General features: G+C 41.3%; 1 protein-coding gene across 1 annotated transcript in view; it reads left to right on the top strand.

Moving 5' to 3' along the window:
- Positions 1-16,792, top strand: part of LOC124719107 — a 29,455-nt gene extending 12,663 nt beyond the window's left edge. Inside the window, exons 3-4 of the mRNA XM_047244799.1 lie at positions 5,341-5,441; positions 16,371-16,792. Of these exons, the coding sequence (XP_047100755.1) occupies positions 5,341-5,441; positions 16,371-16,694 (425 nt within the window). The 3' untranslated portion in view covers positions 16,695-16,792. The remainder of the gene's footprint in view (positions 1-5,340; positions 5,442-16,370) is intronic.
- Positions 16,793-17,613: the final 821 nt, after the last annotated feature.

Raw genomic sequence — 17,613 nt, 5'->3', positions numbered from 1 at the left:
TCAAATCAGGTGTCCTGATGGAATTTGATTAGGAAATGAGACACTTAAAATAGTAGATGAGTTTTGCTATTTTGGGAGCAAAATAACTGATGATGGTCGTAGTAGAGAGGATATAAAATGTAGGCTGGCTATCGTAAGGAAACCGTATCTAAAGAAGAGAAATTTTTAACATCAGGTATAGATTTAAGTGCTGCAACAAAAGAGACTTTCCAAAACAGCTGTAAAACTTATCAGTCCTTTCAATGGTATGGGTTTTATACACCAGTGTAGAACTTCCCAGCACTTAAGGAAACAAAACCCAGCAAAAAACAGCTTATTTTGGAAAGATCATTGATGTGTGTCAACATGTACGCTGCATATTTTTGTATTAAAAAAGTATAAGTGAGAATTCCACCAAGTAGAACACTCCAGCTTCTAAAGTACTGGAATCGAGATTATTATGCGCTTTTGTCAGCCAATTGCAGCTCATGTCATATGATCTTGCCAGCCGATAGCAGTATCACTGTTAAGTAGCATGAACAGAAATCGGGAAAGTTAATGGTTTAAATTAATATACATTCAGTATAGCTACAAGAAAAGCTAAGCTTTCACATTTAATATTGGTCATCAAACATTTTTTGCTGCTTTTCTCCAAGTGTGTGGTGAGATCCTAAGAACAAATCTTAAACTGTAACAGCTGAATATTTATGACAGGCACGATGATAGATTTCACTGCTGCACCACTGAACATTTTGTGTGTTACCTCGCTGAATTCGTGTTCTGTTGAGCACTTCGACTTTTCCATAGAAAAGCCAGTTATGTGTGAAATTGCTCTAGCGCTCATTTCACACTTTTTTTGAAGCTTAATTATACTTTTTGCCATTGTTATTGCATAATTTGCAATCTATAAAAGAACTAAAATAAATATGAAGAATTAACCTCGAAGCTAGCTCTTTTTTAACGTATGATACTCTGTGGGGTATATAAAACACAAATGTGCCAGTAAAATTTTAAATAATGGAAAAATATTTTTCTAAGTGGCAATTTCTGAGTGTTAAGTTATAAATGTCAGTCAAACACTCCGTGATTTAAGAAATTCAATGCACGTTCTCACGTGTGAATGATTCATCCTGTGTAAAAGAGTTTGCTTTGAAAGCAATACTTCTCAAACAATCATTCACAATATTTTCATTCAACCCTGTAGATATGTAAACAGTTGTGACATAATGCTTGTGGAAAGCAATTTGTTATTTCAGAGTATTGCATAGTCTTCATCCTAAAGCCTTTGAAAGATTTTGCTGTTGGTAGATGCTTGTGTATGCACTGTTTTTTGATGTTGCAGATGGCACATTTTCTCTGAAACTGAAGTTCCATTTTAGTGTTATTATCTTGTTTTTGTTTTATTGTTGCAGTATTATTCCACAGTAGTGGGCTAAAGTAAAATTCTTTGTTGAAGAATCAGTTCTTACCAGTCAAAATTACAAAAATTTAACGGAAACAATGAAAAATCTGCTGAATTCTAAAAAATTTCCATGTTTTCCTTGCATGAAAAAATATTGGGCTTTTTCCGGGATAACCTGAGGCATATACATCATGTACGCTCTGGCTCTGAGAGCTGTTATAAAGTTAAGAACTGTAGATATAGTGAATATATACAGTTTGCGGTGCCTGTGTTATTCTGATTACAATGCAAAGTTCCTTTGGACGTGCATGTTTATCCAAAGAAACAGACACTTCGGTGACTATGGCCATTATGAAAGACATTAAATGTATTCACAATTGTGCATAATGAGAACCATCAGCTGTAGAATGGAATGATGACATGCAAGTTACAATGTCAAAACAACAAAAATCCTTTAAATACCAATACGACATTTTTTGTCAATTTTTTACAACAAATTGTACAAAACACAATGTGTTTCCAAGAGATGCTCAATGAGCTTGTGATTTGAAATGGCATTTATTCATAGTATGTAAGTTATAGTACATAACTGTTTACAAAACTCACCAAATAAGGGCTTAAATAAAATGTAATATGGCAACTTCCAAGTTCTGCTCATGGTGTATATGCCATGTAGTTGTGACATAGGACAGATAGGCCGAAATGGCTGAACCTTTGGGAGGCCCATAAGATCTGTATTTTGCAGCAGTCACACCCCCAGATCTCTGGCATGTAGAGCTTAACCGGAATTTCAAGGCACAGCCTTAACTACTACCTGTTGGAAAAGCATCAGTCAGTATAAGCAGTCCCAAAAAAATTAACTCTCAATATGTAAATTCATGTGATAATTACTCGAATTGCATCCTGATCATTTAAATTCTGAAATCAATTATTGATAAATTTATTGTAATATATAATTTGGGGCTGCTGTGCCTCAGGGCCTGTAGTTATGAGGGCCGTTCAATAAGTAATGCCCAACTTTTTTTTAAAAAAAAGCCATTAATATACATAGACAAATGCCCTTGTTGGTTCTTCACATTTGAATTTTGTTCTGTGTGCTGATGATGTTTCGAACCATTCTGGCAGGTGACAGAGCCGTAGTACAGTGTCAAAATGGCATCTACATATGACTCACATTACAAACAGTGTGCTTTTATCGAATGCTTGTGTGCAGAAAAAGAAACCGTGGTGAACAATCATAAACATTTGTGTGCAGTGTACGACGATGCTGCAGTTGATAGGAGTACAGTTGGGTGATGGGTAAAGAAAGTTACAGCCTCAGGAAATGCAGAAACAGAGCTCCACGATCAGCCACACTCGGGACGTCCTGTCAAAGCCACTGCTCCAAACATGCTGAATCGTGCGGATGCCACTATTCGTGCCGAACGGTGTATCACAGCTTGACAATTGGCTCTACGGTTGTCTGTCAGCATTGGAAGTGTGTCCTCAGTGACCGAGACTCCCGGATATTCAAAGAGGTGTTCATGATGGGTTCCACAAATGCTCACAGCGGGCCAAAAGATTAAGAGAAAAGCCATTTCATCTGAATGGTTGGAACTTATAGATTCTCTATGGGGAACACACTTTGAAGATGATGAGAGTATCGGTCGTGCAGTGAAAACATGGCTATGTCTACAGGACAAGAGCTTTTACCAACAGGGAATACATGGTCTTCCATAACATTGACGTACAGCCATAGAATGTGATGGAGATTACGTAGAAAAATAGGACATGGACAACACATGTTGATGTATGTTGTCATCAAACTCTGACTCTTAACAATAAATATGTGCTGAGGAAAACAAATGTAGGCCATTACTTATTGAATGATCCTCGCACAAGCTGTGCCTGCATTTCACTACACTAAAAAACATCATTCAGCTATTGCAGTTTTGTTAATGACACCAAAGAAGTGCTGTACCTCGCCCCAAGCAAAACAAAACAAAACAAAAACTGGAGCCACACTTATGACACCACAGTTGCAGATCACTATGCCAAGCACAAAATGAAATATATGAACGTGTAAACAGTTTCTAAGGAAATAACAAATATGCTTACAATTTGAAATGAGACAGACAAGGAATCAAAATCTGAATCTGTAAAATGAAATAGAATGTTTCAAATACAAGTATTGCTTGTAACTTGGAAAGGATAAGTAAAATCTGTCATTGATAAATTTTTTACAAAAAAGAATAATATGATAAGGTGCTATTTAATTAACATGCAAAGGACCAGAGAGAGAGCAAATGAACATCAAATGGGGAAAGAAAAAATTTCTGCTGAAGCCACTTTTTCTCTTGTCTAACCAGAGTTTCGTCTGTTTTGTGGTGTAAAAAACATTCAATTTCTTCTAGGGCATTTGTGTGATGCCCTTCGGTGATTAATGTAATATTTCATTCTTTCGTCAATAGATTAATACGTTGTTATTACCTGTAAGATGACATCCTGAAACATTCAAATTAGTAATGTAAGTGTACTCCCTGAAACACACACAGAAATTGTGCCCTATCTGCCCAATATAATAGTCTTGGGAAGACCACATTTCAACTCTCTATGCCAAGCACAAAATGAAATATATGAATGTGTAAACAGTTTCTAAGGAAGTCTTTCTTGTCAGACTTTTATGGAGATATGAAACCAATGTTTCCACTGTGCAAAAACGTACTTTCACATAGATCTTTCGAAATACTTTTGCAGTCATATCACGGAAGGTGCCATAGCACAGCGTGAGTCAGACTTAACTGACATTTTTGACTTGAGTAGTTGTGAGTGAATCAGCAAAGTGGCGGGACATGATTGGGCTCATTGTTTTCCTTACAGCAGCAGTTTAGTTAAAACAGAGAGATGGATTGTACAACATCGTACATTTCTCGTAGAGACATTCTTTAGAAATGCAAAATCTGTGACCACCACTCAGGAATTTCTGCCTCCAATTCGATGTTCCACATAATGGTGCAATTCTGATCCACGATACCATTTTGCTACAGGTTAAGAACTTTTGTGAGACAGGTTCTCCATTGAAGAAGAAGCCAGGAGGCAGGGGAAAGACAACCACACCACCTGATAACATTGATATGAAGGTGGTATCTGTGCAGATACCATTGGTGACCTTTCAGCTCTCAAAGACTGAAATTACAATGAAATCAGATCTTTAGCTGCTTGCAGGCATTGATAAATATCTAGGGGGACAGTTGAAAAATGTGTGCCCCGACCAGGACTCGAACCAGGGACCTCCTGCTTGCATGGGAGATGCTTTATCCGACTGAGCCACCGAGGACACAGAGGATAGTGCGACTACAGGGACTTATCTCTGGCATACTCCCCATGAGACCCACACTTTCCAACTTTCTGTCCACACACTACATTTGTAGTGCCCTGCTCACTATACTCATTACTCGCAGCAGTCAATCTACCTATTCCCATAAGAGTTTGAGCAATGTGAGTGCATCTGCACTGAAGAAGATCATTGGCTGGTAAGGCTTATCTGTATGAATTCATTGTAATTTCATTCTTTGAGGGCTTCAAGATCACCAATGGTATCTGTACAGATAAGGCTTACTGGCCAACGATCTTCTTCAGTGCGGATGCACTCAGATTGCCCGAACTCTTACAGAAGTTGGTAGACTGACTGCCAGACAATCATTCTTCCCATATTCTGTATGTGAATGGAACAGTAAGAAACCCCATAACTGGTACAATAGGACGTAACCTCTGCGAAGCACTTCACGGTGGTTTGCAGAGTACGGATGTAGATGTAGAAATGATATTGGCTCTCAGTTTACATTATTCACTTTATACTACTGCTCTGTATACAGTTTGTTTCACCAGTTTTCTAATGCACAGTTTGGTTAGTTGTTGTTATGTGTGCTGGTCCTGTTTCACCATAGTGGAGATTATACTAAAACAAGTTTTCCATACAGGTGGGCCTGCGGCTTTAGCGACATGCAACAGTGAGGCCAATACCACCGGAACAACCTCTGGGCAGTCCCCTGTACCCGAGACACCGGCTAGCAGCACACAGGTAAAGGCTTGTCAAGTGCTGCTGCTTTTTATTTGTGACTGTGCAGCCAGTGGACTTGAAATGTTGCAAAGGGTGGGTGGAACACGTTTAATTACGAGGTGCATTCAAGTTCTAAGGCCTCCGATTTTTTTTCTAATTAACTACTCACCCGAAATCGATGAAACTGGTGTTACTTCTCGACGTAATCGCCCTGCAGACGTACACATTTTTCACAACGCTGACGCCATGATTCCATGTCAGCGGCGAAGGCTTCTTTAGGTGTCTATTTTGACCACTGGAAAATCGCTGAGGCAATAGCAGCACGGCTGTTGAATGTGCGGCCACGGAGAGTGTCTTTCGTTGTTGGAAAAAGCCAAAAGTCACTAGGAGCCAGGTCAGGTGAGTAGGGAGCATGAGGAATCACTTCAAAGTTGTTATCACGAAGAAACTGTTGCGTAACGTTAGCTTGATGTGCGGGTGCGTTGTCTTGGTGAAACAGCACACGCGCAGCCCTTCCCGGATGTTTTTGTTGCAGTGCAGGAAGGAATTTGTTCTTCAGAACATTTTCGTAGGATGCACCTGTTACCGTAGAGCCCTTTGGAACACAATGGGTAAGGATTACACCCTCGCTGTCCCAGAACGTGGACACCATCATTTTTTCAGCACTGGCAGTTACCCGAAATTTTTCTGGTGGCGGTGAATCTGTGTGCTTCCATTGAGCTGACTGGTGCTTAGTTTCTGGATTGAAAAATGGCATCCACATCTCATCCATTGTCACAACCGAGGAAAAGAAAGTCCCATTTGTGCTGTCGTTGCCCGTCAACATTGCTTGGCAACATGCCACACGGGCAGCCGTGTGGTCGTCCGTCAGCATTCGTGGCACCCACCTGGATGACACTTTTCGCATTTTCAGGTCATCATGCAGGATTGTGTGCACAGAACCCACAGAAATGCCAACTCTGGAGGCGATCTGTTCAACAGTCATTCGGCGATCCCCCAAAACAATTCTCTCCACTTTCTCGATCGTGTCGTCAGACCGGCTTGTGCGAGCCCGAGGTTTTTTCGGTTTGTTGTCACGCAATGTTCTGCCTTCATTAAACTGTCGCACACACGAACGCACTTTCGACACATCCATAACTCCATCACCACATGTCTCCTTCAACTGTCGATGAATTTCAATTGTTTTCACACCACGCAAATTCAGAAAACGAATGATTGCACACTGTTCAAGTAAGGAAAATGTTGCCATTTTAAGTATTTAAAACAGTTCTCATTCTCGCTGCTGGCAGTAAAATTCCATCTGCCGTACAGTGCTGCCATCTCTGGGACATATTGACAATGAACGCGGCCTCATTTTAAAACAATGCGCATGTTTCTATCTCTTTCCAGTCCGGAGAAAAAAAATCGGAGGCCTTAGAACTTGAATGCACCTCGTACTTCCAGTTTGCTCTGTTGCTGCAGTGAAACATGAGAGAGTCATCATCTTCAACCCATACTCCACTGATATTAGATTTAGTACTTAATCATAGTACCAGCAATAAAGCCCTATTAACCATCTTGCAACTCTAGATTCCCTGACAATTCTAGATTGTAAACTAAGTTATGGAATTTTGTTATTAGTGATATTGCCTAAGAATTAATCAGTTTTTGTTAACTAATAGGTAACAGTTTGTAGTTCTTAAAACTGACAATATTGTATATCTAGGCCTAACATTGGTAACATTAAACTTAATGTACTTAAGTCTACTGTTTCTTGTTTAAGGTAACCAGAGCCATAATGAGGTGATCCTGCATCACTGGCAATTTTACCAAACCTGTCCCCTCCCGCCCTCTTTAATGTAAAACTATGTTTCTGCAATTTTTTCTTGATAGGTGTAGCAACTTCTACAATCTTGTAAAAAAAGTTTAGTAAAAATGAAGTATTACTGTAAAATATTACTTAAATGAACTCTAATGACGAAAAATACCACACTACAACAAGTTAAGTGTATCATTGTTATAATAAATTACAAATTATATAAACTTTCCTAAAAAATTAAAAATAAAATAAAATCTATGTAATATTGTTGATGACATCTGTGGTACATTGGTTGTAGTGTGGTGTGCAATGAAGAACAAATCTTATTCACTCCTTATAAAATATTAGTAGTACAGAAATTATTAATTAGAAATAAGAGAAACTGGGTCACAATTAAGAGTCAAGAAAATATCCACTTGCAGGAATTGTGCTTTTATTATAATTTTTATTGCACTGTGTGAAGCATAGTGCTGATTGCGTCATTCAAATCAAGTTTAGTTTCTGTCTTGTATTTTGTTGCCAGGATAGATAAATTTCGCAGCCTGGTTTCACTTCTTTCAACTTAGATGAACCGAGATTATGTGTCTGTAGGCAGAGCAACTAACAATGTCACAGAAGGCTTATTCTTGAATATTTTTTAATTACACAGCGCGTTGTATGAAGGTAAACTCGGAAGAGCCACATTCCATTCTTTAGTCAGCAGAAGTCAGCCGAAATCCAAAACTGTTGGTCGAATGAAACATTTGCTTCTGTCTCTGCTCACCAAACTTTGAGATCCTACAATACTGCAGTGAAGTGACTGCAAGAACTCCACTGTTGGACATAAGCGAGGTGTGTCATAGAGGTCGCAGACGGAGTGAGTATGAGTCCAACATTGAGGGTTTCATACATTAGAAATCAAGGTGCCACTGCTAATCAGTACTGTAATGGGCCCCTTCCTACACACACACACACACACACACACACACACACACACACACACACACAGGTGTTAGGTGATTCTACATGTAAAAAAGAAAAACCAAAGAAGTCCTATGAAGATGTTTCTGATTTTCAATCATTACGGAACTGGAGGGGGTTGAAGAGTACACACATCCATAAATGATTTATGAAGACAGATGTTAATATTACTAACTGAAATGCCACGTAGGTGCTGTGGTGGACAGAATAACGGTGTTACAGATGACTGATTCATCGTACAGGATGTTGTGGGGGTTCTCCAACAGATGGCAGCTCTGTGATGTCAAACCAAGGGAACCCCTGCTGTGCACGCGGGCTCTTCTTCCCGTGGTGGCACATTGGAGTGTGAATGTATAGTACGAGAGAACTTACTGTCCTCCCCTTGTTTCCACTCACAATAACTAGACGGAACAAGTTGTCTGTTATAATTGTTTATTACATTAAACGTTACAACTTGCACAGGCAGCGCGCCAACTGCGGCTCCTGGCTTAGCTGGAAGACATACACGCCCGTCCGCTACGGGGTCTCGCAGCTACCTGCTCGGCCGTTACAACGGCTAATCCTACCTGTGCACACAAAGGACCTGGGAGGTCCACTTCCGCACATAGGTTGCAAATTCTTCCGACAGGGAGCAGACTATACTGGACAGTCTGACCTGGCCAGTCTGAAGCTGCCACTAGATGGCAGTTGGAGTGAGTAGCAGAGTCCAAACACCTGCCAAGAATACGCAGTGTGCAGTCGTGGCTCAGATCAGTCAGCACATGAGGCAGTGTGCCTATCGTGCTTGAATCTTGTTTAATTGGGCAAGTTCATTGTGCCCACGAATACCAACATGCTGCATATGTTCACCTGTGCTGAATACGCACACATGTTGTCTGTATGTGGGTACCGTAATGGCCGTGCCTATTTGGCTGGGACGGAATACTGGAGACATTTCCCTGATTGACAAACCACCTGTGCCAGGGTATTTCCTAGGGTTTTTCAAATGTTACATAAACCTGGAACACTCCCCAGTGTGCAAGTAACATCAGAACATGAGGCTGTCCAGTCAGTTGAGGAAAGGGGAGACGTTACTGAAATGGCACAACAGAGTCCCACCACCAGAACATGACACATTAGCCAATAGTTCGATAGCCCACAAATGCGAATAATGTAGTGTATATTACATTCTGAGGGTTTGTACCAAAGCAGTTTGCAGCCTGTGGAACATCTTTATCCAGGTCACTCAGTAAACCGACGAAAATTTTGTGATTGGTTGGCTGTACACACGGATGTCATGCAATACACTTTATTTACCAATAAGACTTCATTTACACGCAATGGTACCATGAAAACCCACAGTTCTCATTCATGGGCGATGGAGAACCGATATGACACTAGGAAAACAAGAATCAAAGTTTAATTCTCAGTGAAAGTCTGCTGTGATGTGACTGATGACCTGGTGGTAGGGACTGTGTTGTTGCCAGATCGTGTGACAGGTGCAGCAATCCACATTTCCTTATTGAAGACCTACCTGAACTTTTGGAAGAAATAACAGTAGTAGAGCAACAGTGGAAAATGTATTTGCAACATAATGGATCACCTATTCACTGTAGCAGCAAGTATCCCAGTATCTGGATAACACAGATCCTCAACAGTGGGTTGGCCATGATGGACCCATTAACTGCCCTGCCAGATGACCCGACCTAACCCCATTGGACTTCTGTTTACAGGACTGGTTAAAGGGGACTTTGTACACTGTGAAAGTGGATACACATGAAGAAGTTGGCACTCACATCACTACTGCTGTTGCCTGCCATAAAACCCATCAATATGGTGTTCAATGTGCAACACAATACATTCTCCAATGCATTGACTAGCACTCTATGATGGGCAGGGGACCTTTTTAACATCTCTTATAGGGTGGATCAGTCATCTGTCCCACCATTATCCCATCCTAGTCTTCAACCCACTCCAGTTCCATAATGGTTAAAAACTGGGCACATGCTCAAAGGATTTTTTTAGTTTATTTTCACATGTAGAATCACCCCACAAATTGTGACATTCCTCCTGAATCAGATATATTCACACACACACACACACACACACACACACACACACACCACACATGTACACGTACACGAGGGATGTTCTGAAAGTCAGTTATGTCATGGTTTTTGTAAGATAAATTGGTACACAATGTGAAACAAACAAATGTGATATGAATCCGCACCCTTTGCTGGTTCAGCAATGGAAGGGACATCAGTGAAGGAGCAATGATGCGTGTGCAGAGCACTGAAGAAGAGAGATTTGGGTATATGGGGATACCCGAGGTTACTCAAGTACACATCATCATGGCAGACAGATGTGTACTGAAAACATGGTCGCCAGAAGTAGTGTGTGCTGTTATCCTGTTACAATGGGCATGTGGCGCTAGTGTGTCCATCATCCATGAATGTCTGCTGACCGTGTATGCTAAAGAGATCGTGTCTCGTCAGATGGTTAGTCACTGGCGTTGCATGTTCAGTGAAGGAAGGTGTAGGTTGGAAGATAGAGATGGAAGTGGGTGTTCCTACACATCCACAAATGAAAAATACATTGCTAGAGTGTAGGACAGGGTATTAGTGGATACACGCACGACAGTGTCAGACATTGCATTCATACTGCGTATCGTGCTCAGGCCTAAGACTTGCCCCATGATATGTTGGATTATCAAAAAGTGTGTGCAAGGTGGATACTGAGAAATCTGACTGCAGATCAAAAGAGAGCAAGAATGGGAACCAGCCTTGATCATTTGATGCCATGCTTCAGATGGGAGAAATTGGGTCACCCGTCACACGGGCCTTATCTTGCCCCGTTGGGCTTCCACCTGGGCACACTTGGGACATCACACACAAACTACTGCTGATGCGGAGCAGGCTTTGCAACAGTTCCCCGCATTGCAGGGCACCGAGTTTTACCAGAGTAGTGGTTTATACAAACTGATTGCACGCTATGCCAAATGTGTCACTGTCAGTGGCAAATGTGTCAAAAAATAGTGAAAGTGTGTAGTTCATGGTGCCATGGCATATTTGGTTTTGGCAATGAAGTTTCCATATGGAAAACAATGGCAAAATTTACTTTCAGAACATCCCTCTTACATATTCATACATATGTGCATACATATATGTACTTATGTGTATACTTATGTAAATTGCTACACTATGAAGATGACATGCTACAGACGCGAAATTTAACTGACAGGAAGAAGATGCTGTTATAGGCAAATGACTAGCTTTTCAGAGCATTCCCACAAGGTTGGTGCCGGTGACAACACCTACAACGTGCTGACATGAGGAAAGATTCCAACCAATTTCTCATACACAAACAGCAGTTGACCGGCGTTGCCTGGTGAAATGTTGTTGTAATGCCTCGTCTAAGGAGGAGAAATGGGTACCATCACGTTTAGAACTTTGGTAAAGGTCGGATTGAAGCCTATCGTGATTGCGGTTTATCATATCGCGACATTGATGCTCGCGTTGGTCGAGATCCAATGACTGTTAGCAGAATATGGAATCGATGGGTTCAGGAGGGTAATACAGAATGCCGTGCCAGATCCCAACAGCTTCGTATCACTAGCAGTCGAGATGACAGGCATCTTATCCGCATGGCTGTAACGGATCATGCAGCCACGTCTCAATCCCTGAGTCAACAGATGGGGATGTTCGCAAGACAACAACCATCTGCATGAACAGTTTGACAACGTTTGCAGCAGCATGCACTATCAGCTTGGAGAGCACGGCTGCGGTTACTCATGACGCTGCATCGCAGACAGGAGCGCCTGCGATGGTGTACTCAGTGATGAACCTGGGTGCACAAATGGCAAAACATCATTTTTTCGGATGGATCCAGGTTCTGTTTACTGCATCATGATGGTCGCATCCGTGGTTGGCGACATCACGGTGAACACACATTGGAAGTGTGTATTCATTATCGCCATACTGGCGTATCACCCAGCGTGATGGTAAGGGGTGCCACTGGTTACACGTCTCGGTCACCTGTTGTTCGCATTGACGGCACTTTCAACAGTGGACGTTAAATTTCAGATGTGTTACGACCCATGGCTCTACCATTCATTTGATCCCTGCGAAACCCTACATTTCAGCAGGATAATGCACAGCCGCATGTTGCAGATCCTGTTTCTTGTGGATACAGAAAATGTTAGACTGCTGCCCTGGCCAGCACATTCTCCAGATCTCTCACCAATTGAAAACATCTGTTCAATGGTGGCTGAGCAACTGGCTCGTCACAATACTCCAGTCACTACTCTTGATGAACTGTGGTATCGTGTTGAAGCTGCATGGGCAGCTGTACCTGTACATGCCATCCGAGCTCTGTTTGACTCAATGCCCAGGCTTATCAAGGCCGTTATTATGGCCAGAGGTGGTTGTTCTGGGTACTGATTTCTCAGGATCTATGCACCTAAATTGCGTGAAAATGTAATCACATGTCACTTCTAGCAAAATATATTTGTCCAATGAATACCCCTTTGTCATCTGTATTTCTTCCTGGTGTAGCAATTTTAATGGCCAGTAGTGTACATAGATATATATGTATGTACAGAAATGTGCGCGCTCGCGCGCGCGCGCGCGCGCGCCCACACACACACACACACACACACACACACACACACACACACACACACAGATCAATATTCTCTGCTAAGTGACTGGCCAGTGTATTGGTAAATAATAATCGTCATGCCCAACACTTGTGTATATAGTGGCAATGTCACAAGTCCTCAGTTGTATATAAGCCACACATTTTGCTGAGAGTGAACTGATACTTGGTAAACAAGATAATTTTTCAGCCAAGATCATGTCTTGTAATACTTTTATTTTATTTCCCCAGTGACTTGTTTCGACAGAGTCTAGCTGCTGTCTTCCGATCTTCTGCAAATGATATTGCTATGCGTGAAATGTAACAGAAGCACTTTCTACTTATAAAACAAAGGTACGACATTGGCTTGTCAAATACACAAAACTGAGTAAATAAAAAGTCTATAGAACTAACAGTGTGCTACATTGTGGAGGCGAGTTTTCAATGGAGCTGTTACAGCTACTTTCTGATGTGCAGTTCTCAGGTAAAACAATTAAACCATAAGTCCCGTAGACCGCGTGTGACGTCATTATATTAAAACTGACATCTCTGTCAGTATGGTGGTGTCCATTTGCAGATGACTTGTGGATTGATGTTGAGTCCATCTTGTAATATTTTCAGAACAGGTTCTTATTACAGTGATGGAATCTTCTGTAGTGTTAGGTTGCGTGGAATAATATCTGAAAAGAAGTAATACAGCAGAACCTGGCTATAAAAACATTCAAAGGATCTTGAAAATTATTTTGTAAATGATTGCCGTTGTAACCGAGATTTGTATTTTCAGTCTGTTGTGTTGGAAATTAATTTATTTCACGTACAGTATTCACTCTTAAACTTACATGAATATAGTACAGTACTGGCCATTAAAATTGCTACACCACAAAGATGACTTGCTTCAGACGTGAAATTTAACTGACTGGAAGAAGATGCTGTGAAATGCAAATGGTTAGCTTTTCAGAGCATTCACACAAGGTTGGCGCCGGTGGCGACACCTACAACATGCTGACGTGAGGAAAGTTTCCCACCGATTTCTCATACACAAACAACAGTTGACCAGCTTTGCCTGGTGAAACGTTGTTGTGATGCCTTGTGTAAGGTGGAGAAATGCGTACGATCATGTTTCCGACTTTGTTAAAGTTCGAATTGTAGCCTATCGTGATTGCGGTTTATCGTATCGCGACATTGCTGCTCGTGTTAGTCGAGATCCAATGACTGTTAGCAGAATATGGAATTGGTGGGTTCAGGAGGGTAAAACGGAATGCTGTTCTGTATCCCAATGGCCTCATATCACTAGCAGTCGAGATGGCAGGCATCTTACCCGCATGGCTGTAACGGATTGTTCAGCCACGTCTTGATCCCTGAGTCAACAGATGGGGACGTTTGCAAGACAACAACCATCTGCACGAACAGTTCGATGACGTTTGCAGCAGCAGGGACTATCAGCTTGGAGACCGTGGCTGTGGTTACCCTTGACGCTGCATCACAGACAAGAGTGCATGCGATGGTGTACTCAACGACGAACCTGGGTGCACGAATGGCACAACGTCATTTTTTTGGATGAATCCAGGTTCTGTTTACAGCATCATGATGGTCACATCCATGTTTGGCGACAGCGTGGTGAACGCACATTGGAAGCGTGTATTCGTCATTGCCATACTGGCGTATCACCCAGCGTGATGGTAAGGGGTGCCACTGGTTACACGTCTCGGTCACATCTTGTTCGCATTGATGGCACTTTCAACAGTAGACGTTAAATTTCAGATGTATTATGACCCGTAGCTCTACCATTCATTCGATCCCTGCAAAACCCTACATTTAAGCAGGATAATGCACGACTGCATGTTGCAGGTCCTGAACGGGCCTTTCTGGATACATTCTCCAGATCTCTCACCAATTGAAAACGTCTGGTCAGTGGTGGCCGAGCAACTGGCTCGTCACAATACGCCAGTCACTACTCTTGATGAACTGTGGTATCGTGTTGAAGCTGCATGGGCAGCTGTACCTGTACACGCCATCCGAGCTCTGTTTGACTCAATGCCCAGGCTTATCAAGGTCGTTATTATGGCCAGAGGTGGTTGTTCTGGGTAGTGATTCCTCAGGATCTATGCACCCAAATTGCATGAAAATGTAATCACATGTCAGTTCTAGTATAATATATTTGTCCAATGAATACCCTTTTATCATCTGCATTTCTTCTTGGTGTAGCAATTTTAATGGCCAGTAGTGTATATGCAGTACTGTGCTAAGTACTCCCAAAACTATTTTACTTAGGAGTGAAGTAGTCAGTCATTTTACTCTGCTGTCTATATGCCCAATACACACTTTCTAAATGACATTCTATTTTCAGTATTTAATTTGCAGTTTCACTGCTGGCTCCCCTAGCTTCATAGAACATGTTCACAATTCTAGTGGCTTCTAAAGAGTCACTCACAGTAGGAATAGGCACTTTTTTCTTTCTTCTTCTTCATCTCCCTTGCTCACTTCATGGTCACTGTGACCCTGATTCTTGACTTCGTTTACAATTTGGTCTTCAGTGTGCACTTTGGTTGTAACAAGGTCATCATCTATTGTTGCATACATTTCAGAATCGCACTGATCGAGAATAGATGATGCAGGTAGTGGCTAATCACCAGCATCACATTTGAACATTTTTTTTGTGATTCCCACATGGCGGAAATAGTTCTTGATGTTTTAGGCCGTGACCCAGCTCCAAGCTTTGGTAATGCATCTGATTGCATCCATCAGTGTAATAGAATAGTCCTGCTTTTTCTCAATGCACTGTTTCAGTAAAATGAGCTTACAGTAATGGCATTTCAGGCATCTAATTACTCCTTGGTCCATGGGTTGCATATGCTTGTTGTATTTGCAGGAAGTAAAACAATCTTAATGTTCTCCAAGATCTGGACAGTTGTCAACAAAAACCAGTATCTTCCTTTTCTGACTTCTAAGCTCCTAATTCCAACACCTTATTTCAACATCAAAGTGTTTGGAGGGCATCCAGGGTTTTTTATTAGCATCATAGTGCACTGGCAGATTTTTTAAGTGCTTAAAACACCTAGCATTTTTTGATTTAACTATCATGAGCAATTTTTCTTCTCAGTTCCATCTGTCTTAGAAGAAACGAGAACTGGAAATCCGGGTTCGAGTCCTGGTCCGGCACAAATTTTCATCATCATCATTCCATTCTACAGCTCATGGTTGTCCTTATTCACAACTGCGAATTCATATAATGCATTTCTCAACAGCTGTAGTCCCTGCAGTGGTTTTTCCTTTGGACAAGCATGCATTTTAATCATCAGAATAACAGAGGCATTGCAATACATATCATATATATGACTTGGATGTTGCTGGCTTTAAACTTTAACATGGCAGAGACAGGGGTGTGTGTGGCCTGTATCTATCTATGGTCTACACTAAAATAGTGAACTAATGAGTAAGAAAGAGACATTACATTTTTGGCCAGTTAAGAAACAATTTTGTCCTCCAGAAATAAAATTGTTGTGTTCCTAACAATATGGAAATGAGGAAACTAATAAAGAATAATAATTTTAGGTACTTTTTCTTTATTTTCACAGCCAGGGGACAGCACAGTGAAAACCTCGCCTAGCAGTGTGACTGCTAGCAACAATAAAAAGAAAGACTTGCCTCAACAAAACTCAGGCAAGAAGGTACTGGATGAACTGAACGTAACAAATGCTAATAATGTGCGAGAGCTCACGTGGGAAGATGGTGCTGACGCCGAGGCCGTAGATGACCCCGATCCACTGCCGGAGGGCGGCAGACCAGCTGCGAAGAGGCCGCCACCACCGACACACAGTGTTATTAAGTTGCCTGGTCAGTTGCACAGAGAGACATCACTTATTTGGTTGTTCCATGATGCTCACATTGCCTTCAGATAAGTCTGGTATACCAACAGGATACAGTAACAGGACTGAAAATGAGATAATGAGTTGGGCAAGAAAATTTTTAATAAAATTAAGGTATGGCATCATGCTGTGCATACTGCGGAACTGAGTCCTTGTGTCTTACAAAGATCGAACTACTATAATTTTTATTTATTATATTTTTTAATCCAAAAGAAAATTCATTACAACTGAAATTGCAAGGACACAACAGGCTGCCAGTACTTTCCTGTAGGAGTTGGAATTTTGAGCTTAGTTCCCATGCTTGCAGAAAAATGATAATGAATTAATGATGAGTCTACCTTTTTGCAAGTATGCAAATTACTGTGGCACCCTCTGTAGTCCTTGTCCTCTTTTTTATCATTTTCTTGAAATACATACATACAGGTTATTTTTAGGTGAAGGAATATGATACATCATATTTTGTTGTCCTTCAAATTGTATGTGCACTTTTATCTTTTATTTTACATTGTGTGTGTTCTGTGACTGCCAATTAAAATCAGCCACAGGTCTAAATTACGACCCACGCATCTGCAAACATGAAGTATGTTAGAATATTGTTTGCACTAAATTTCTTTTTCTTTGTTATCCAATCCTTGAAATGTATATCCTGGTAAAATTCGTGTCATATACTCGTTTTCGTCATTACCACTGCAGTATTTTCCTAGACCTTAGCTGCGACAAGTTCATGTTATGTATCAAACGAATTTTTGTCTAGTTGAGCTGGGTCTGTGGACATCGATAAAAGTTTTGTGAAGCTTAGGTGTTGCAGGGGCAACAGTCTGGATGATTGACTGATCTGGCCTTGCAACACTAACCAAAATGGCCTTGCTGTGCTGGTACTGCGAACGGCTGAAAGCAAGGGGAAACTACAGCTGTAATTTTTCCCGAGGGCATGCAGCTTTACTGTATGGTT

Source organism: Schistocerca piceifrons, chromosome 10 (genome assembly GCF_021461385.2).
Source record: "Schistocerca piceifrons isolate TAMUIC-IGC-003096 chromosome 10, iqSchPice1.1, whole genome shotgun sequence".
NCBI classification, from domain to species: Eukaryota; Metazoa; Arthropoda; class Insecta; order Orthoptera; family Acrididae; genus Schistocerca; species Schistocerca piceifrons.
Note: the sequence above shows the minus strand (reverse complement) of the source record. Positions and strands in the feature narration are given on the sequence as shown.